The sequence below is a fragment of the Balaenoptera borealis genome, assembly GCF_965194805.1.
Source record: "Balaenoptera borealis genome assembly, chromosome: 1".
Classification (NCBI taxonomy): domain Eukaryota; kingdom Metazoa; phylum Chordata; class Mammalia; order Artiodactyla; family Balaenopteridae; genus Balaenoptera; species Balaenoptera borealis.
In genome coordinates, this window is record NC_138860.1 from 87034042 (window position 1) to 87057504 (window position 23463).

Here is a 23463-nt window from a genome sequence, read left to right on the forward strand (position 1 = left end):
CCGGCACCTCCTTCAGTCCCTGGGTGCTCGCTGGCGGGGGAGGCTGGGACCGTTAGCTCGCCAGGCTGGCAGGCTCTGGGCCGCGACTCCACTGGCGGTCGTGATGGAGACCTTGCGAGCGCAGCGGCTGCAGCCTGGAGTGGGCACCAGCGGGAGGGGCACTCTGCGAGCGCTTCGGCCCGGAGTGACTGGGGCCGCTGCCGCCACCGCCACACCCCAGGCGGGCCCCCCGCCGGCCCCGCCGCCCCCCGCACCGCCCCCGCCGCCTCTGCTCCTGTCCGGGGCCGCCGGGCTGCCGCTGCCCCCCGGCGCCGCCGGCAGCCCCGCAGTGCTGCGGGAGGCCGTGGAGGCCGTGGTGAGGAGCTTCGCCAAACACACGCAGGGCTATGGCCGAGGTGAGTCTGCGGGGTCTGGCCTCCTGCGGGACACCCTCTCTGTAAGGGAGCTTTGCTCCCACAGTCCTTTGGATCGCTTTTCCTGGCGCAGAGCCTTCACATGCATTTCCTTTTGGGGAGTTTCCTTCTGGGCTACACACACACACACACACACACACACACACAGACTCGCACACGCACAGACGCACACATTCATACACATGTTTAAGCCTCCCACCCCTCCCCTTTATTGACTTACTACTATGTTCTCCAGGGACCCCTTTTTACAGATATAACCCTCTTTTCTATCCAACCTTTTCTCCTTCAGAAATGGAATTCCTCCTGTAGCTTAATGCCTTAACATCTCTCTGCCTTTAGTCCCCGTTGTGTGGGATCCTATCCTTTATCTCAGATCCAAGACATTTCTCATCCATATCCTCTCAATCTTTCTTCTGTGATCTCAGCAATTCCTGGGCTCCCTGATCATTTACTCCATCTCCTTAACCTTGACTTTTAAATTCTTTTCTTACTTATGTCACTCTGAGATTTCCAATGCAACTTCAGATTTGCTGGGGAATTAGGCAGTGCTTTCACAAGTTCGCTATAATTGTGCCTTTAAATCTGGACCCATACCATTGAGCCCACACCAGCTTCCTGTGACTTAATACCTCTTTGGTGTCTTTTTAAGTATGGAGCCTCACAACTCCAGCCTCTCTGTCTGGCTGGCTCTGTTTTCCTGGCCCTTGCCCAGGAACTGAGGATAAATCCCAGGCCTTGGCTCTCTCAATGTTAAATTCAGTGGAAATGAGCCAGGCAGAAACCCTATTTCCATTAGAAATCTTCATCTTAAAGATGTCTAATTTCCAGGGTTTCTAAAAAGGGGGATGTGAGAATTTTCTTTGTTGTTTTTGTTTAACCAATGCAGAATTTCCTGAGTTTGAGTTCCAGATTTATAGTGTAACAAGAAATATATAGTGAGCGGTGTGGGATACAGAATTCAGGTCTGGAATTTCCGAGACATCACTTCTCTCTGCTTGGCTGGGTCCTGCCTGACCTGGAAGTGACTGTATCTTTAATTTTCTAGTTTAACATTAATACAGAGAAAGGTTGTGGGGCTTTCTCTATAGATAGTAATGACTTTTTTTTTTTTTTCTCCCTGAGAAAGTGCAGTGAAAAGAGCACACACACAGGCTTTGGAGTCAGACTAGTCTGGATTAAATCCCAGATTAAATCTCTGTCACTTGCCAGCGGTGTCTCTGTGGAAGCGACTTAACCTCACTGAGCTTCAGTTTCCTCAAGAATTATGATGTGGACTAAGTGAGATATTGCACCTGACACTTAATGGGTACTTTAAAAAATGATAAGTATTCTCTCAAATTTATTGGTTCATATTTCTTTGGGAAGAACACATCATTTTCTCTCATTGTTCAATCCTAACAGTGTAAAACCAATGATGCCTATGAAAACAGATTTTTAGATCCATTTTGCTTTATATGCGCAATGATACATTTCCCATCAGTTTCCCTTTGTTCTTCAGCATTTTGAACTCCTACCACGGGGCAGTCACTCTGCTAGGTGCTGGGAATGCAAATGCACATGATCCTGAAATTCATTATGAGGGAATATAACTGTTTTTCTAGTTTAATTCCTAGACTTAACAGAGCAATGTAATAGAATTGCCATTAGCTATTGTCGTGTTGCTTCAGGTCTCTTTTAAGTCGAGACCAAGGGAAGGTCTTTGCCTCTGGGCATAGGAGTAGCCAGGAGTGGGCACCCTAAATCTGAAGACTTCTTCTTAGAAACTTATAGGTGTTTATTAAAATTGTAGAGGAGTGACAGTTTTCTTGTCTGGGTTACCTGGAGAGGCTCTTGTCTAAACTGAGCATCCTGTAAAACCTTTTTCATTTCCTTAGAAAGGATGAGGGAACAAGGGGATTGTACTGACCAAGAGCAATCAGTCAGGATTCAGACTCTCCAGCAATTCTCCCCTCCAACCTCCCTACCTCCCACCACAGTCCTTCTCATTATTCTTGAGTTTCTCATTTCCAGTCTGGGTGTCCAGCCAGTACTTTGGGAAAGTTTGGCAGATAGTTTAGCTTCAGGCAAGTGGAATCTCTGCTGATTTGGCTCAGAAGTCCTTCACCACATGGAATCACTTATTCTGCTTCAATTAATAGGTAAAGCTGCCATTGGCATATGTCCACATACCTTTGTGACTGATGGCATGGTATTTGGGGGCTGGCTCTATTCCCCTGAATATAATTTACTTTAGTCTTTGCCCAGACCAGTCCTCAATCCAGCAATGCTTTACTGCATCATCTTCAATTCAGATCTTTCATCATCTTCTTCCTGACTGCTCTAAATTCACCTTTTCCAGGCATGGTCTTTAGATTTACCTGACTCATGTAGGATCTCAGCATTTATTTTTTAAAATTCTTCTGTTATTTCACTTGTTTGTCCTATATCTCTCCCCGCAGTCCCTGCCCAAGATACACACCTAGCTCAGTATGCTACAGGATCTTAATCAGTCTATAGTGCATAGGATTTGGAATCAGAGAACCTGGCCCTGTCAGATAATGGCTGTGTGATCTTGGATAAATTACTTTATCTCTCTAGGCCTCATCTGTTCCATTCATTCATTTAACGAATATTTATTGATCACCAGTGGTGAACAAGACAGGCACTCAGTCCCTATCTTCATGGAGCTCACAGTGCACTTTATAGAGCCTCTGTGAGGATTAATGGTGCCATAAAACAGGATAGTACAACAGAAAGAAGGTTGGTTTTGGAGGCAAACAAACCTTGGTTCTAAATCCTGGTTCTGCCACTGTGGCCTGTTCCTTAGCGTGTTCACCATTTGTGCAATAGGTATTATAATACCTATCTTAATAGTTCTGCATGGATTAAATGAGATAATGAATGTAAAGCACGCAGTACATAGTACTCAATGAGTGGCTGCTATTATTACGCATGTGGATATGCTTTGATAACTGTTCATTTGATAGGTATTGTTAGCATTACCGTTTCCTTTGTCCCTTTTTCCGCATGGCATATAGACCCCTTCTTCTAATGGCTGACAGCTGGTAGTCTCTAAGCTGGCACGATTGCCTGAATGACCAAGTCACTTTCCTTGCTCTGTAACTTCTGTGTTGCCCTCTTCAAACCTATCTATTTTAAAATTATTGCTGTCCCTTTATATCACAGTATGGTTACATGATTGGAAATTCTGCCCAGCTACTCCACTAGGCTGAACAAATGAATCTTGTGTGGTATTTTCTGTTTAGTTTTTCCTTTCCCTCAGAATCACAGACAGCTTCTTTGTTGTAAGTGACTATGTAGTTAAAATGATTGATCTGAATGTTTCTAATTTTTGGAATGTTGGATTAGACCCTGTATTAGTTTCCTGTGGCTGCTGTAACAAATTATCACGAAGTTGGCTTAAAACAACAGAAATTTATTCTCTCACAGTTCTGAGTCCAGCAGTTCAAAATCAGTATCACTGGGCCAAAGTCAAGGTGTCACAGCAGGTCTGTGCTCCCTCCAGAGGCCCTAGGGGAGAATCTGCTTCCTTGCCTCTTCTGGCTTCTGGGGGCTGCCAGCATTCCTTGGCTTGTGACTGCATCATTCCAATTTCTGCCTCCATGTTCATGCTGCCTTCTCCTCTTCTGTGTTTCATCAAGTCTCCTTCCCTAAGGACACCTGTGATTACATTTAGGGCCCACTGAAAATCCACGGTAATTTCCCCATCTCAGATCCCTAACTTAATCACGTCTGCAAAATCGTTGCCACATAAGGTAACATTTACAGGTTCCAAGGATTAGGACATGGACATCTTGGCAGGGGGCATTATTCAGCTTACCATAGTCCTCTCCCAAAGTCACATCACTTTTCAATCCTTCCCTTCCATCCCTTCCAGAGACTATGCACTGTGGGCTATTCAGGGATACCTTCTACAAATTGAAATAGGAAATGTCAGATGAAGTATTGTTAACCAGCTTCCCTATCTTCATAATAATGTGAATTAAGCCAGGCCAGACTATTCTCACCATCCTGTATGATCAGAGAGAACCTTCTCACTCACCTCTCAATTTCATTATCTGTTTATTATCTATCCATGCTGCCCCACTAAAAGATTGTATTTATTTTTATAAAATTTTTATTATAGTTTCATGTGTTGTTTTATTTTATTTTTTAAAAAATATTTATTTATTTAGCTGTGCTGGGTCTTAGTTGCAGCAAGCAGGATCTTCATTGCAGCATGCAGGCTTTTAGTTGCAGCATGCAGGATCTAGTTCCCTGACCAGGGATCAAACCCAGGCCCCCTGCATTGGGAGCACGGAGTCTTAACCACTGGACCACGAGGGAAGTCCCCATGTGTTGTTTTAATGTATTTACTCTGGTGGATATACAATCTGTCTGTCTTACCTCTTAGATATTCATCTAATATTTTATCTCCTAAGGAAAAACCAAAAGTATTATATTTCTTGTTGTTGTTCAACATTATGGTACAAGCAATTAAATATTCCTCACTATCTTGGTCTTCCGTGTCCCTTTCAGCCCAGCATCCATCAGTGACTTCCAAAAATTAATTGTAGCTGTCAGATATGTATGTCTCAGTAATTGCTACCCTCCTACCTCACTGTCCCTTTAACCATCCTTATGTAAACCATTATATCCATGATTCCTCACTGAAAATCTGATCAAAACTATGAACATCCTCCCTACACTCACACACACACACAAATACTCATACACACACACACACACACACACACACACACACGCTTAATTTTACTTAGAGTTTTAGGGGACTTGTGAACCCCCACGAAGCTCAACCATGGACTGGACCTTGGACCCTGGGTTAAGATTCCCAAATTGGAAAAAACATTGGCATCAGAATTTCTACATTCATGCCCCAATTTTGCCACAGCTATGTGACCTCAACCAAGTCATTTCTTAGCCTGAGTTGGACTAGATAATCTCTAAAGTCCCTTTCAGCTCTAGAAATGAATGAGTCTTATGAGCATTTTCAAATGCAGATCACAATTCATTGCTTTTTTCCTGATCACTTTGCCTAGTTCCTCATTTCCTACTCACATTTCTGAAATAAGACTCCCTGTTTCTTTTGGCTTTGAGTAATCATTAAAAAATCGTCCTGTACTCTGTGCCAAAAGGGATTTAACTGGATATGGACTGGACATATGCTTTTTAATAGGACCTTCCCCATTATAGCAGTCTCCTCCCCTTCCTCTTTATTTCAATATTGTCCCTGTTGTTTGCACGTCAGGAGAGCTGTCACCCAGCACATTGTGCTAAATTGTCTCAAAGAGGGAACTGGGCCTGAAAAGATCTCAATGAAAAGAACAAGGGTGGCTAAGCTTTCTGGGCAGCAGTGACCTCTGAAGAGCCTCTGCTAAAACCAAGGGTGGGAAAAAGAGAGTTTTCTTTTCATGCTGTCTTTTAATGGAAGAATGAACATTTTAAAAAGTCAGTTAAATGTAGAGTATTAGTAAAGAGCTTATACTGCTTTTCAAACCCTGGCTGGTACATGGAGTGCTTGCTTCAGTTGCAGAGCAGGTAAGATAAGTTATTATTGGCCACTAGCTTTTGAACACCTTCCTGGCAGGGAATGTATGTTATTCATCTTTGCATCTCTAATGCCTAGAATAGAGCTATGCACCTATTAGGTGCTCAAATTTTTGTTTGATGTGTGTGTGGCAGCCATGAAAACGTGTTTAATATCTCCTGCTGCAGGGAGCATAATTGACTGACAGCCTTAAACTGCTGTCCCCGCTGAGTTCATCACCACATTTGCACTGAGGCCACACATCCTGCAGGCTGCTCCCAGTCAATGACTGAGCACCGCAGGGGTACTAACTCAGGCACATCCTAGTGAGATGTGGGATTCCTTTGGCTTGAGGACTTCCTACTGGCCTGGCCAAACCTTTCTTGGAACGGTGCTGCAGTCTGAGACTCACATATCCAAACTTCCTGCCTTCCCTTTCTCCTTCCACAGGTGTCAGACCTAGAACATGGTCTGAAGGCTCTCCCTTCTCCTACTTCCTCCCCAGTAAATCTCTTGCATGTCTGTCCCATTTCGGTGTCTTCTCCTTGTCAGATCTTAACTAATGTAGTATAATAGAATTAACGAGTCCTTGTTGTAACTAAGAGTAGAGAGCGGTCATGTTGGAAGATACTGGAGAACGTGTGTGATGATTTTTTATTACGAGGCTTTAGTTAAAGCCATTTGAAATGTTTGGAACCTTAGAGTCAAAGAGATCCTTTCCAAAAACAAACTGATTTTATCCCTCCTTCCATTTAAAACCCTTCAATAGATTTCCATTGCTCCTAGGATAAAGCTAACATTCTAACATGACCCACCAGGTCTGACCTGATCTGGTCCCTGCTTTTTTTTTTTTTGCAGCCTCACCTTGCATTTGTACTACCCCTCACTCTCTCTTTTCTGGTCACACTAGTCCCTTTTTTCACCATATTTCCTGCTGCTGCAGAGCCATCATACATGCTATTCCTTCTGCTCAGAGCGCTATTCTCTCACTTTTTTGCCTAGGGAATTCATACTTATATCTGACCTTAAATATTACCTTGTCAGGGTAGCTTTCTTTGACCTTCTTAATTAGTCAGATGCTCCTACATTTACCACCATTTACCACTCCTTTATAGCACTTATCACTGTTGCAATTTTTCATTTGTATGAGATTATATAGTTGGTTAATCTCTCTCTCCCTCTTTAGACTGTAAGTTGCATAGGAAAAGGAACAGTGTATGGTTTTGCTCGCTATTGTAGCCTAGCACCCAGCACACAGTCTAGCACAGAGTAGGTACTCAATACATATTTGTGGAATAATTGAATCCAAGTATTGGGCGATGAAGGGAACTGTTCTGGAATTTCTAGAATACAGTGTCAAGTCTGGAGTTTGATTTTACCCTATGTACAACTAATAACATAGCCGGTTACTGTTTCATGGATGCTGGCAGAAGTCAAGAGACTTCTGGGTCAGAGACAAAGGACTTTATTACTCATAGAACAGCAAGTAGCATGAGCATCCTGTTTGCTTGCATTGGTTTCCTTTGTCTCCCAAGTCTGATGTGGAGGGCTCAGGTGGATGCTTACAAGCCATGGGTTGCATTACAGGAGAGGAGCACTGAGCTTGGGGAACCCCATTTTTTTTTTAACATCTTTATTGGAGTATAATTGCTTTACAATGGTGTGTTAGTTTCCGCTTTATAACAAAGTGAATTAGTTATACATATACATATGTTCCCATATCTCTTCCCTCTTGCATCTCCCTCCCTCCCACCCTCCCTATCCCACCCCTCTAGGTGGTCACAAAGCACAGAGCTGATCTCCCTGTGCTATGCGGTTGCTTCCCACTAGCTATCTATTTTATGTTTGGTAGTGTATATATGTCCATGCCACTCTCTTACTTTGTCACATCTTACCCTTCCCCCTCCCCATATCCTCAAGTCCATTCTCTAGTAGGTCTGTGTCTTTATTCCCGTCTTGCCACTAGGTTCTTCATGACCTTTTTGAACCTGCCATTTTATAGCAAACAGTAAGCAAGCTTGTTCTTTGTCCCAGAGGGAAACATTACTTCATCCATCAAGGTTTCTTGCTGCAAATTCAATCCTGAGAAAGGGCCCAAGTAAAGAGCAGTCAGGGCCTTGAAATCTTGGCATACCTAGCAAGATGGAAAGTAGTGCAAGAGACCTGTGGAGGAGTGTTTCCCAATATACAGTCCTTCCAAAGGTCATTTATGCCTAGGGAAAGCCTCAGAATTCATTCCTTTCCTCCCTTCCCTCCTTCCTTCCTTCCTTTCTTTCTTTCTCTCTCTCTGTCTTTCTTTCTTTTTCTTTCTTTCTTTCTTTTGTTCTTTCTTTCTTTCTCTCTCTCTCTCCCTCCCTCCCTCTCTCTTTCTCTCTCTTTCTTTCTTTCCTTCCTTCTTTCTTCCTTTCTTCCTTCCTTTCTTTCTTTCTTTTCTCTTTCTTTCTTTCTTTCTTTCTTTCTTTTCTTTTCTTTTCTTTCTTTCTTTCTTTCTTTCTTTCTTTCTTTCTTTCTTTCTTTCCTTCCTTCCTTCCTTCCTTCCTTCTTTCTTTCTCTCCCTTTCTCTCTCTTTCTCTCTCTGTCTCTCTGTCACTCTCTCTCTCTCTCTCATATATATATAGTATACACATAGTATTCCAGGATGGAAAAGGAATCTAGTCATGGGTTTGCTCACCAGAAGCACAGCCTTGAAAATGGCTAATAGGGCCATATTTCCTTGAGTGACAGTATTATATAATGGTTAAGAACATTGACTCTGGAACCAAGACTGCCTGGGTTTGAATTCTTGCTCTTCTGCTTTCTAGCTGTTATATCCTTGGGCAAGTTATTTAACCTCCCTATGCCTCATTTCCCTCATCTGTAAAATGGGGAAAATAAAAGTACCTGCCTCATAAGGTTGTTGTGATTAAATAGGTAAAGCACTTGGAGAAAATGTGACATACAATAAGTGTTCAGTAAATGTTAGCACTTATGATCATGGCGGTTATTACTCTTCTAGGCCAGCTGACCAATTGTGGAATAATCTACTTGTACTTCATCAGTCAGTGATAATGGTATGCTGACCTTGGAAACTCTGGCCTCCAATATTTATGCTATTCTCCTTTGGTGTCTAGGACTAATCAAATGTGAACTACGGAGGTGGCAGAGGAGGGCAGGCATACTCTGGTCTTCCTATGCAAATGGACTTAATCACAGCATAGGCTTATTAATTAAAATTCTTTTAAATGGTAATCGTTAGGGAGCTAAGGGAGCTAGATTCTTAATGTAAGTACAGGTTACAGATACTGTATTGAAGCAGAACACTGCTTGGAAGTGTTCTTATTGCTGAACTTAACTACTTCTCTTTTTGTAGTGAATGTGGTGGAGGCACTTCAGGAATTCTGGCAGATGAAACAGTCCCGTGGGGCTGACTTGAAGAATGGGGCTCTAGTGGTTTATGAGATGGTTCCCTCCAACAGTCCTCCCTATGTCTGCTATGTCACCCTGCCTGGGGGAAGTTGCTTTGGGAGTTTCCAGGTAAGAGTTCTGAGGCAGCAGTAGCAAAGATAAACTCTTAGGTGCTACTAATGTCTTTCTCTATCACTTTGGCCATTAAATCTCTATCCAAAGTCACATATTTGAGGACTTGGACCAATTCTGGGCAAATCATTCTGATAAGCATCTGAGGCTCATTTGAGCAGAAAAAACCTCAGTAGCATGCTTTTCTTTTAACCATGCTCAAATTCAAAGTGGGTTTGAGTTTTTGAAGGCTGAAAGAAAAGCAGACTACTAGCACCTAACGCACGTTCTGATCTGACTTTCCAACTTCCTGCTATCTGTTTTTGAGGACATAGAATAATACTCATTGCCCCTGGTACTTTTTCTTAGGCTATCACTAAGGAAAGCAATGTTTGAGTTCTCTAAGAGATCAAAGGGGAGGGACTATGTATGGTGGAAATAGTACTCATCTAAGAGTTAGGAGATCCAAATTCTTGTTCCCCTGACTGCTAACAGGGCAAGTCGAGTAATTTCTCTGGACCTCAGTTTCCCCATCTATGATATGAAGGAGAAAGATTAGATTATTTCTAACCAGTATTTCTGGTACGAGCATTCTACAATTATATGAAAGTCCTGTAGTATATGATGATGAAAAGCATTGATGCTATTACAGGGTAACGAGAAATTTGACTAGTGTGAATATTATCATCAAAGATGGATTTTTCACATTGCAGATAGGAAGGTAGCCTCCTGAAATGTCAATGTAGAGCCTGAGTATGAATTTAGAGAAGAGACTAGACACTTTTGTTCTGTTTTCTGTATGGTTTGTATAACCCTTAGACAAAGTTGTACCCTCTGCTCTGTGCTTCCATAGTGCCTTGGACTTCCCCTATCATATCATTTATCAAAACATATCGTAATTGACTGTTTCTCTCTCCTAGTGGACTATGCTCCACGGAGGCAGAGGTAGTGTCTGTCTTCTTTCTTGTTCAGTTTTAAATCTCTACCATCAAACTCAGTGCCCAGCAGAGAATAGACACTTAATAAATCTGTTGCATGAATGAGTGCCATTGTAGCTGAGTTCCTGCCTCAAATGGAAACAGTCCTAAGGAAGCTTCATTTCAAATCGGGTGACTAAATTTTTCTCTCAGAGCCCCAGCCATTTCAGAGAAATAAACATATGCCCAAGATGACTAATGTTTATCTTTTGCTACTAGAAAATAAGACGTTTCCTTCCTTTTCCCACCTCATCATACTGTTGATTAAAGATTTAATAATTTTATGGGGATGCCCCAAACTGGACCATTAGAGTAATTTGATTTCTGTTATTTCCTGAAAGAGTAGAATTATCTATCTTGGCCCCTTTTAGCTTATATCTTTTATATCCACTTTGGCAGGTGAAATTTCTCCTGGTGGTTTGCTTCATAGATGACTTTTCAGAAAGAGCACTGTATAGTAGAAAGAGCAGCAGGCTAATAAATAGTGAGAGAAGTGGAAACAGAGAAACTGAATAAGCAAGAAGACAGGATTAACGTACCAAACTCCATATGTTGTTTCAGAGAGACCTGTCAGCTAAAGGAAACTGGGAATTACTGATATTAAGGATGATTAAGTAGCAAACATAACCTGGTCTACTTTTTAAAACTATAACATCACTTTCTTCCTTTTCTCTCATCCTAATCATAAATGACAGAGGGCAGAGAGGCCTTTGAGGCAGCCAGTGAAGATGAATTGTAATGGTGGCTAGGGATCTGAAGTTGAGTGATTTAAGACTTTTGAAAATCAGGCTTGTTCTGTGATACTACATATGTTGGATACAATGTAAAAACATGAATTAATTTAAAATTTTTTCTTGTTTTCCTTGCATCAGCTTTCCTTTCCCTAGCCACCTCTCTTCTCTTTGCTTCTACTGGGAGGGGGTGGGGGAAGACTATAGAATCCTTCCTCAGACCTTAGACTCTGTTCAGGGATAGCTCCGTAGCTCACTACATTATTGGGGAAACTGCCTGCACACAGCTAAAAGAAAAGTCCAAGAATCCCAAATGGGTGCTTCTGATAGAGACTAGAGGGCTCCTCTGCGGAAGCAGCCTAGACATAGCTTTGTTCTAATCTTAGGTGATCTAGAGGGATGAAAAAATTCTTGCCTGTCTGCAGAATAAGAGAACAAGATACAGATTTCTAACAGACTGGCCAGAATCTGGCTTTTGAGTAATTAATTCTCTTGACAGTTTAAACAGGGGTATTTTTCGTATCCAGTGATTATATGCTGAGCTCAGCAGTCTTCTTCATTCTGCATTCAATTTGGTATGAGCTACAGCTGTCTCCAGTTCCTTAATGACTTCAGGATGTTGAATCAAATTTATGTTTCCAAATGCCCCAACCATTTTACAATAAAAACTTTGGAGGGTGTGTTGAACAAACTGATTTCGCCAACGAGTATCCAAGTGTCTTCTATCCCAAGTGTTTCCCTCCCATTTTCCCTTCCTCTCTCTCAGATACACATGCACACATATTTTCTCTGTCTCCCTGCCTAGTTTTGCCCCACAAAAGCTGAAGCCCGGCGGAGTGCTGCAAAGATTGCGCTGATGAACTCTGTGTTTAATGAACATCCTTCCCGAAGAATCACTGATGAGTTCATTGAGAAGAGTGTCTCTGAGGCCCTGGCATCTTTCAATGTAAGTTACTTGGAGTTGGAAGGGAGGAGAGTGGGGGATGGGAGAATTGGCTGATTGGGAAATCTTGTATATTCCTGGGAAACAGAGCATGAATTCTTGGTTTTCTTTCCTGTCTGCATTTCTGTTCTTTCTGTTTATTTTCTGTCAGTCTTTTGTATTATATGCTCCACATGTCTCAGTCTCTAATTCTATGTGTGTTTTTGTTTTTGTTATTTTGTCTCTTTCATTATGTCTCTTTGGTATCTAGAAACCTTTATTTCAAGATTTGTGGAAGTTTAGAGGTATTACAAAATAAAAATTGAGCTTGAATTTCACTTTTCCCAATTTTGGTTTACGACCTTAGTCCCTTCTTCCTTCACTGTTCTTTTTTTTTTATGACCGTTTTTATTGTCACTTGTTTCCTGCCTCCATTACTTCATCTTATTAATGAAGAACACTTTATAATACAAGTGTCTTGTCTTTTTACATTTCTGGGAATGGGGAGTGTAATTTATGTACTCCCTTTAAAAAGAACATCTGTTCTTTCAAATGATAATGATAATGATGATAACCATAGCTAATCCTAACTGAGTATTTATTTTGTGCCAGGGACTATTCTAGGGGATTTATATGTATTTTATCTCATTTGATCTTCACAACAATCCTATGAGGTATAAGTACTATTATTACCCCTATTTTACAGATGAGGAAACTAAAAACACAAAAGTGAAGTTTTGCCTAAAGTAATATAGCTTGTAAATGGTAGAGCCAAGACTAGAGCCCAAGTCAACTTACAGACTTTTCTAGCTTAGAGGTACATCTTAGAAATTAGCATTGCCTTCTTCCTCCCTCTGCACAAGACCATTGATAGGGAGATAAAGTCAGATCAATTTTCTGTTTATGTTTTCTTTGCATTTATGATGTAATTACATATACTAAACTGCTTCAGTTATCTGTTTTGTAGATTAGTATTGAACACTTTGAATCATAATCCCTCTGTAACCTAGGACCCATCTGTTTTTCTCCTATTACTTTTTGCCCCAGTCAGCAGTATCTGCAGGGAATAAAAATATTTTTATATTAATCAAATCAGTTAAAATTAAGAAAGCACATTTTTCACTCTTAAGTCACCTAGTGTATTATAAAATGAAACATTAGATTGGATTATAGAAAGCAGTGGTTATGAGCATGGGCTCTGAATTCATCGTTTTGAAATTATGGTTCTACTTGTTAGGTGACTTTGAACAAGATATTTAATCTGTCGTGGTTTCCTCATCTGTAGAATAGGATAACAATTATACCTATCACATAGGATTATTGGATAAAAGAGAATATGTTCCAGCACTTAGCACATGTTATCTGTTTAGGTGCCTTTGGATGCAAGTAATAGAAAATCTCACTTCAAGTTGACTTAATAAATAAAAGAAGGAAATGTATTATCTAACATGGTAGGAAGTCTAGAAGTAGGGCAGATTTCAGGGCTAGATAATTCGATGGATCAAGAATGTCATCATCTAGGATGGCAGCCCCAACCTGGACTTCAAGCCCGAAGACCAGTCCCATTTTGACATAAAGGATGAGTTCTGATGTCCCATCTGTAGGAGCACATTCTTGGGAGGATGGGGCAGGGAGACACTCAGGTGCAAAATCTCCTGCAAAATTGGCTGCCTGGGCCTCTGGTCACTGGATCTGAATAAAGCAGACATTTAACCTGGGGGGGAAAAAAAGAATGTCATCATCTACTGGCCCAAATTCTTTCCATCTCTCAACTCAGCCATCCTCTAGATATTGGCTTTGCCCTTGGACTGACTCCCCTCAGGGTGCAAGACAGCTACAGAGTTCCAGTTGTTAAATACAGACAAAACTAAACTCAGAGACAGAAAGAGACCATCTTTTCTCGTGTCTCCTTAGTAGTAAGGAATCTTTTCCCAGAAGCTCTCCAGCAGAACTCCCCTCTACCACCCAATGCCCAGAATTCCCACCTTAAAACCAGTTACAGGCAAAGGGGATTAGGATTTACCCACTGGAGTTAGGATAAAGTCACTCTTCTCTGAGGCAATTGGGAGATGTATAGGCACTAGAATAAGATTAAGGTTCTTTAGTAAGGAAGAAGGAAATAGATATTGGATAGGTCACCAGCAGTGTCTGCTACAAAGTGTTTAAGAAATGTAAACTATTATTCTTCTCATGCCACTATTCTTTTTTTATTAACCCCCCAAATTGAGAACTTAATGGATTTCTCATTAATATCCCAATGGAATTCCCATACTCCAGCATAACAATTTTCATTTGGTCTTAGCCATGGGCAAAGAGTGATGTCCACATTCTTTGCTTTTAGCTTTTGTCCTTCAAAAGTCCTGAATCTGACACTATATTATGTCTTTTGACAAATCACCTAGCCTCTGTGGGTCTGAGTTTCCTCATTTGTAAAATAAGTAGGTTAAATTAAAATTAACTCTAATTCCTTTCCAATTATATTCTAATGTTACTACCACTAATCAAGTATTCTGTGATTAAATGTTTCTTGAATAAATGGAGCTCATTTATCACCTTGTTAGGTGTAGAAGTGTCATATGTGGTGGAACTTGCCAATGGTGGGTCATTCCACACTCGTGTACTCCAAATAGGTTACAGATGTGCCATGATATTGATCCCCTCAACTCTCAGGGGAATTGAACAAGGCCTAGGACAGATGGACTCCTCTGCCCCGCAGCCTCTGCTGGCAGCTGGTCTGCCAGCAGCCTTCTCTGTATATCCCAGTTGGCTGTACAGATAGGGTCATTATTTTCTTTGGGCCATAGCATGGAAAAGTTTGGAGGTACTGAATAAGGTATCGCATTGAACTATTATAGATAAAAATGAAAACTATTGCTTGCTTTAGAGCCCTAAATCCTAATAGTGAAAATTACCACCTTTTTCCTTCCTGCCTCTAGATTTTCACTTCTAAATCCAAATTTTGTGATCTTTGCTTCACCACAAAGATTAACTACATGTGGCATGATTGTTTCTCATGAGCCACAAAACAAAGTGGGTTGATTTTGAGTAGTTCTGACTTCTTGTTGATTCTAGCACAGTGAAAGCAAATAATAATAATAAACTATACTTATGGTATACTTACTAAGTGCCTGGCATTATTTTAGGTGTGATACATATACAGTAAAACCCCATGATAAAGCATCCCACAATAAACTGAATTTGGATATAACTTGATTGGCTCCTGACCCCTATCCAGTCCCCTTGCTCAAAGAGAGCAGAATAAAGTTCTTATCTTGGGAGGGGGGGGGGGTGTGGCACTGGCTAGAAAGAGCAGGAAACCTCTCAGGAAGCAGGAGGAGAAAGTTGGATCCCTATGTTCCCAGTAGTCTCCTGGCCTTATTCTTCTAGATCAGGTTGACAAAAGGGTCACTAGTAAACCAGGAGATGCCCTTATTTTGGGAGTCCCTGCAAGACCTAGGATCTGGAATTATCTCCAATAATATGAAACTACCACCAAATAGCACAAACCAGAGCCAGTACCTGAATGGATTTGGATTGTGTAACTGGACACCAGGTCCAATACAATAATGCACCCAAATTATATGATTGGAATTGTTAGACTGCATTTATCTCTTTTTAAGTTTAAATTTAAAAACTCCTCAATTCTTAAAACAATCCTATAAGGTAGGTCTATGATTGTTCTCATTTTACAGTTAAGGTAGCTGAGGAGCAGAGAGGTTAAATCACTTCACCAAGGCCACAAGACTAGTAGGAGCCCTAGTCCATGCTCTTAACTTCTATACTGTATTGTTTTTTTGTACACGCTAGGCTTGCAAGTAGGACAATGTATCTTAGTTCTACCCCTGCAGGGTCATGTCGCCAGTAGAAGACACACGAAGCAAATGTCCAGGAGGCCAAACTGCTACCCGGAATTTGCCATGCTTATGACTTTTATTGTTGCCCTTTAAAATGCATTTGTCAGTTGTCCTCTAGGCTAGTCCAATCCTGTATGCTGAACTCACTCTGTTATTTTAGCTAAATCAGGACTCTTCTCTATGTTTCAGTGTTCCCCCTTTTGTAAAATAGGGAAAACCAGACTGACTTTTCTCTGTTACCTAAGTTAAAATGTGTGGTGACTTTGGAGGCCTCTAGGACTGTGCTGACCAGCAGAATAGCCACTAGCCACATATAGCTATTGAGCATTTGAGATGTGGCTAGTATGAATTGAGATGTGCTGTAAGATGAAAGAGACACCAGATTTTGAAAACAGTACAAGAAAAAGAATGTTTCATTAATAATTTTTATAATGATTATAGTTGAAATAATATTTTGAGTATATTAGGTTAAATAAAATATGCTATTAAAATTAATATTTATTGTTTATTTTTACTGTAATGTGGCAACTACTTTAAACATGTGGCTTGCATTATATTTCTCTTGGACAGTGCTCCTTGAGGTGATAATCCTGATTGAAAATCTATTTGTCTTTTCCTTTCCTCTGTTACCAGGGCAACAGGGAGGAAGCTGACAACCCAAATACAGGGATTGGTGCCTTCCGATTCATGTTGGAATCCAACAAGGGCAAGTCAATGTTGGAGTTCCAGGTACTATACTATTGCACTTACTTCCCTGGCTCTAATAACATGGGTCAGCCTGTATATACACACACACACACAAACACACACACACATGCGCGCGCACCTCCTACTAACACTCAATTGGAAAGGAAGGCAGAAAAGGTTATTAGGATATTTTTCAAAGTATAAATACCTTCCTTCCCCCAAGGACGTATCAGAGTTGGTATAAGAGATGCTGCCACAAATACATTTTGTGAAAGTTTCCCCATTTAATTCTGATGCAACCCCCCAATATATATGCCACTGTCCTGGCACTTCATATTTTCTTCCTCCAGGAGCTAATGACAGTTTTTCAACTGCTGCACTGGAATGGCAGCCTTAAGGCCATGAGAGAAAGACAGTGCTCTCGGCAGGTAAGAGTTCCTATGGGTGAGGGGAGTCTGGACTATTTTTTTTTTTAATGTTTATTTATTTATTTATTTTGGTTGCACCGGGTCTTAGTTGCGGCACATGGGCTCCTTAGTTGTGGCATGTGAACTCCTAGTTGTGGCATGTGAACTCTTAGTTGCAGCATGCACGTGGGATCTAGTTCCCTGACCAGGGATCGAACCCGGGCCCCCTGCATTGGGAGCACACAGTCTTAACCACTGTGCCACCAGGGAAGTCCCAGAAGGACTATTTGGAGGTGGATGTTGTGTTAGAATAAGCAAGCCTACCGGGTTGTGAATCTTGAAAGCCTTACTTAAAGGCTTCATTCCTATAATCTTTCCTTTTAAAATCTTAACTATGATTCTTTTACCTGCCTTGCTTCTCCCACCAGGAAGTTCCCCATAAGAATCTCCTCAAAGGACTCCAGTGCTGACTTCAGTTACGGCTCAAAGGCTGAGAGCTCCTAGTCCCAGTTGGGTCAGTGTGGTATGAACCTTTACTTTGTCCGTGACTTTGACATTCCTCTCCCCCTCCAGGAAGTGTTGGCTCATTATTCACACCGGGCCCTAGATGATGATATTCGCCACCAAATGGCATTGGACTGGGTGAGCCGGGAGCAGAGTGTGCCGGGAGCGCTGTCTAGAGAGCTGGCCTCTACTGAGCGGGAGCTGGATGAAGCCCGGCTGGCAGGCAAGGAGCTGCGCTTCCACAAGGAGAAGAAAGATATTCTCATGCTGGCTGCTGGGCAGTTGGGCAACATGCATTCTTCCAATTGCTAGGCATCTACCCACATACTCTCCAGGCCCATTTTTTATATGTCCTTTCTAAGACTTAGTGTGATTTCTGTACATACTTTCTCAATTTTATACTTTAAAATACAAATATATACATACATACATATATATATATATATATGTATGTATAAATTCTACACCTGGATTCCTATTTGCTGAGAGATCCCTTTTCTTACTTGTAGTTTTTGGATGTAGTTGCTTTTAAAACATCTCCACACCACTTTACAAGAAGAGCAGGCTGTCTTTGGAGCTTTGTTAGCTCTTACACTCCAGTAACTCTGGGTAGTCATTTCAATAGCACAAAATGATTGACTAATTGTTCATGTCTCCTTCTTTTAAAATAACAGGGAGCTTGAATAAGGACTGTGTGCCCCACCCTCACCCTCATTCCTGCTTTCTCTTGGACCCAACAGGACATGAAAATGAAGACTTCGGCTTTGGTTTATCTTGAGCTGGGGCTACTTGGTACCAAGTTGTTCCTCCAGTAACTAGATATTTCCTAACCTACACCACCCCCTCCACACCACTACCTGACTCCTCCTCTGCCTCCAAATGGTACTTCATTTTTGGGGCTTCCTTACTTTATTATTTGGAAGGAAGTGGAGATCTGGTTTCTTATTTTTAAAATCATTGCTGAGAAACTGCCCCAGAAACAAGAGAGGGAGTATAAACACAATCTGTAGGGGTTTATCACCTATGTTGCTTCTGGGGCATGCATACCATACCATACCAGTAGTCCAGATTTCCAGATGTACTCTACTCTACTGAAGGGGTCAGGGTTGAAGTTGCTTACCTTTCAGTATTCTTTTTGTACTCCTCCTCCCCTGCTCACCTAGCTTAGTTAAGCCCTGGCTATAGATCTTCCTGCCTGCAAAGATTGGTAGAAGGTAAAGCATATTTCCCTCCTTTTTCTCCTCCCATCGTTTTGCTCTTTGGAAACATTATCTGTCCAATTTGGTGAGGGCTACGTTCCTCCTACTCCCACGAAGTGGCTGCTGTTTACGACCTTAGATGTATATACCTTAGATTCACATTTGTTTTCCCTCTTTTATTTCTTCTTCCTCCACATTGATTATTAGAGCATGAGTTGACCAGAAAAATTAGATGAGACTTTGGCATTATGGCACTTCCTAATTGGAACCATGAGAGACTGCAGGAGGGGAAAGAGAATCAATGATCAGCTACTTGTGTTTTTAATACTATTCTCTTCCCCCACCTCTTTCCTGGGTAAAATAGGAGAGAAATGATCTGGAGTACAGCTAAAGCATTTCCCTTTGGGAGAATTTTTTGTAGATCTCTCTAAGATATATTTTCTCCTTGTTTCTGTAATCGCCTTTATACTATATTATAGCTCAGTGCACTTCCTAAACTGAGTTTGGGAAATTTAATGTTCCTGCAATTACACTTTCCATTTTACAATTATACACTTTGCTTTTAGAAATGGGTTAGGAAACAGGCTACAGTTTGCTCTTTTGGATCAGATAGGGAAAAGATGAAAGTCAGCTTTCTTGCTTTTGAAATCATCTTAGTGACCAGTACATATGGGATCAGAGGCAAGGAATCTAGCAACAATTGTGTTAGTGCTTGAAAGGGATTTCCTTGAATTCTCCAAGCTCCATCTCTGTATTCCATGAAGCACATGTAGGGTTGGAGCAGAGGCTCCTACATTAAATAATAGGTGTGTCTATTCAATTTTTATTGATATTTATAATCCGGATATCATAAACCCTCATTTCTCCTTTGCTCTTTTCTCTGGGAAGTGTTAAGGGGTGTTGAGTTACGGGGAGAACTTGTCTTTGCACCTCCTGGATTATTTTTCTCAAATACCAACGAGTAAGATCCCAAAGAACTTGAGAAAAATTGTTCCCTGATCTGTCCACTGTTGGTGTTAAAGTTTTACTTACCTTTTAGTACTTTCTATGTATTTTATATGTATAATTTTATACAATTAAAAATAGATTTTTGTCTAGTGAGCCAGATTGATTCTTTCTTGAGACCTACGTATCAGAGGAGCTCTAAAATGACCCTTTCTTTTACATATATATGAAAAAAGAACTTTTCTTAGTATTTTTTGGGTGGTAGAAATAAGGTTGTACTGCTGGGGGAAGGCATCTGCCTCAGCTTCTCCAGACATTTGAGGAGCCTGAATTTTGTTCTTGGCCCTTTCTCCTGAAGCTCTACCCATTCCACTGGCAATCTCATCCGCTATCATACAGTGCTCAAGACTATTCCTCCCACCGCAACCTGTTTTGAGCTTTTACATCTATATTTCCACATATTGGACATTACCACCTGAATGACACAAGCTCTTTGAACTTACATATCTAAAATAAAACCATTTCTCCATACATGCTCCTCTTTGACTCCCCAGATCTGCTATTAAAATTATTATCTGCCCAGCTACCTAAGCTAGAACCTCAGATCCATCCTCAGTGCCTCCCTATTATCATCTAATCAGTCACTTACTGTTGAGTTTACTTCCTGTATAAACTTCCCAATCTGTTTTGTCCATATCTACTGTCTTAGTTCAGTCCTTTATCATCTCGGGACTGGACCACTGCAGTAGCTTCCTAATTAGTCTCTACCTTCATTCTTAACATCCTCCACACTACTATCAGATTTCTTTCTAAAATACTTATGACTGTACCACTCCCTTGCTTAAACCATCACTTAGCTATCTTTACCTTCAGCAGCACTTCCCAAAGTTTTATATGTGAACCCTTGGTATTATCTGAGAAGATTTTAGGTGGTACACGGCCAAACATTTTTCATTTTTACTAGTTATGCTTTTAGCTGAATTTGTAATAGAAAAATATGTTTTCCATTTATGGCAGTGATATTTAAATTTAGTATAAATTTGTTTAAAACGCCAGTCTATTTAAGGAAAAAACACAAATTGAAAATAGTATGGGGGCTATTTGCAAATGTTAAAAATTATGAATACTAAAATATTGAATTAGAAAAATTTCTTGCCTATAGGGTAAGTTCCAAATCCTTAGCATGATATACAGTTTGGCCCTAAACTATATTTCCAGCTTTATTTCCTGATTACACAGCATCAGGCATACAGAATTTCTTGCCATTCTGATATTCATTCAGTAATATTTACCAAATGTCTACTATGAACCAGGCACTGGTCTAAACTTTGAGGATATAGTTGTACATAAGAATCTCTGCCATAAGGATTACATTCTAAGGGGAAAAACAGACAATAAACAAGTTAGAAAGTAAACAAGGTAATTAAAGATTTGAATTTAAGTTCTGTGAAGGAAATAAGAATGAAAGATAGAGTAGAGGAGACCCCTCTGGGTGACAGTAGTATCTCAGGGAGACCTACAGGACGAGGTTGAACTAGCCATGTGAAAAGCTGGAGCAAGAGCATCAGGGACAGAGAGTTACAAAAAGTCCAGAGATGGGAAAGAGTAGAACAGAGTTGAGGGAAAGTATAGAGAGAGCTTAATGGGTGAGAGGGAAGAATGGTGGTGGAAGAGTTTGGAGACATAGGCAGAGCAGGCTGTGTGAGTCTGAAATTTATTCTAAGTGCAAAAATAAGTCAAGTAAGGGTTTTTAGTAGAGATGTGACCAAATGATTTTTTAAAAGATCACACTACATACTGCAGAGAATGGATTAGTGTATCTTAGTCTCAATACAACTCCTTTGCCTGGAAAACTACCCAGACTTAAAGGCCCAGTTTAAATGGAAGCCCTCCCTTAAATGCACTCTCCTTACTTCCTGTCCTATTAGAAACTTTTTTTGTATTGCCGTAGTGCGTTGTGATGGCAACGATCACTTTCATAATGCTATTATAACGTGATTGTTGATAATGCAAGTATTTCCCCTTGTATTGCTAGCACCTCTTCTAATATTAGACACACATATAGGCATTCATAACTGTTTGATTTAAAAATCAATAAGTGAATATGCAGCCCACTATTGTTTGTGTAAGGCCTACATCGGATTCCAGAATGTGGGGGCAATATTTTGTTTGCCTCAACTCCTGGGTTTTTAAACGTGAAATATCTGTACTATCCTCAAAGAAGCTAAAGCCCCTATTTTGTTTAAAGCCATGATTTTTTAATTCCCAGAGGTGGTAGGCAGAGTTTGAGAGATTTTTAGTTTTATTTTTTTAGCCGGGCCAGGCAGCTTGCAGGATCTTAGTTCCCTGACCAGGGATTGAATCCCGCCTGCAGTGAAAGCGGGAGTCCTAACCACTGGACCACCAGGGAATTCCCAGAGAGATTATTTTTTTAAAAAGAAAAGTTGATATCTGTCTCATCAATCAACACGGACACCCAGGTCTGCTGATTTTCTGAGAGAGAAAGCCCGTGCTGCAGTACGTTCCAGGAGCAGCTTTTTGAGGCAGCATTGCTGACCGAACAATTTTTTTTTTTTTAATGCTTCCATCACAGATCCGGCTGCTCCTCGGAACAGTGTAGGCCTGCAAGTTCTTAGAGAAAAAGCTTTCTTCAACTTCCATTTCCTGGTATGGAATGAAAAGAGACGAAAAGCAACCCTCTAATAAAATTAGGCTGGGCTTCACTGTCAGTAGTGTTTCTCGTCTTCTGCTCTAGGTAAGAGGAAGTCACTAACTCCGCCCACCCCCCCCCCCAGCGTGTCCCACAGGGTTGCCCCTTTCAGCTCCCGACCCGCTCAAGATGGCTACAGGAGCACTTCCGGTATCTTCCCAAAGTAGGCCCGCCTCCACTGCGTATTATTACCGCGCCGAGGGCAGGACTTAGAGTTAGTTTTTAATTGGTCAACTTGACTGGCGACCTTTCCCCTCCGCGACAGTTTCCCGAGGAGCCAAGTGCTTGAGCGTCACGGAAGAGAGTTCGAGCTTAGGCAAGATGGCGGACGTACTGGATCTTCATGAGGCCGGGGGCGAGGATTTCGCCATGGATGAGGATGGGGACGGTGAGGACAGTGGAGGCGGCTGCGGGAAGCGGGGAAGGTGCGAGAGAAGGACGTATTAGGAAAATATAATCTTTCTCCCCAGCAGGGAGGATGGGAGCCGGGGAACTGGGTTTCGGTTGGTTGGAGACTCCGCCCCCGATGGGAGGAATGGGGGCGGGCCGGGAAGGGACTGAGCCTGGAGGTGGTGGGGCCTGGTTTCAGATAATGTCTGGGAAGGAGACTATTGTTGTAAATAACTGTTATTTTTCTCACTTATTCTTTTACTTCTGGGGCTGCAGAGAGCATCCACAAACTGAAAGAAAAAGCGAAGAAACGGAAGGGACGTGGCTTTGGCTCCGGTGAGTGTGGGTGGAATGGGGTCTAGAATGGCGAGAGCGACGAGCTTTGGAGTCCCCATAAAGACTCATGGTGAACAGTGGGAGAAGGGGGATTTCTGGTGATCTCCTGTGTCTTTCCAATAGAAGAGGGGTCTCGAGCGCGGATGCGTGAGGATTATGACAGCGTGGAGCAGGATGGCGATGAACCCGGACCACAGCGCTGTAAGTAAATGGAGCCTGTCTGTAGAGAATTAGGGGCCAATGAAATAAAACCCAGTAGGAATGGGGTCAGAGGTAGCTTAACCAATCTCTGTGGAGTCTGCACACACTCTACTTCTGTGATCTTGCTTGAAGTTTTTCTTTCATGTGCTCAAACAACCTCCTTCC

The 23463-nt window shown here is 41.5% G+C and overlaps 2 protein-coding genes across 3 annotated transcripts in view; one reads left to right on the forward strand and one right to left on the reverse strand.

The window, feature by feature from the left end:
* The window catches only part of LIX1L (limb and CNS expressed 1 like), a 24364-nt gene continuing 901 nt past the window's right edge, over nt 1–23463 (forward strand). The window contains exons 1-9 of one of the 2 annotated variants that reach the window (XM_082367703.1): nt 1–395; nt 9290–9453; nt 11949–12089; nt 16553–16648; nt 16957–17034; nt 17587–17740; nt 22637–22759; nt 23038–23097; nt 23224–23298. In XM_082367703.1, coding sequence (XP_082223829.1) covers nt 104–395; nt 9290–9453; nt 11949–12089; nt 16553–16648; nt 16957–17034; nt 17587–17740; nt 22637–22759; nt 23038–23097; nt 23224–23298 — 1183 coding nt within the window. In that variant the 5' untranslated portion in view covers nt 1–103. Of the gene's footprint in view, nt 396–9289; nt 9454–11948; nt 12090–16552; nt 16649–16956; nt 17035–17586; nt 17741–22636; nt 22760–23037; nt 23098–23220; nt 23299–23463 lie in introns of both variants that reach the window. The other variant, XM_082367704.1, reaches the window with a different exon arrangement.
* Nucleotides 13480–23463, reverse strand: part of LOC309616901 (gonadotropin-releasing hormone II receptor-like) — a 16378-nt gene continuing 6394 nt past the window's right edge. Inside the window, exon 4 of the mRNA XM_082368285.1 lies at nt 13480–13779. Coding sequence (XP_082224411.1) covers nt 13749–13779 — 31 coding nt within the window. The 3' untranslated portion in view covers nt 13480–13748. The remainder of the gene's footprint in view (nt 13780–23463) is intronic.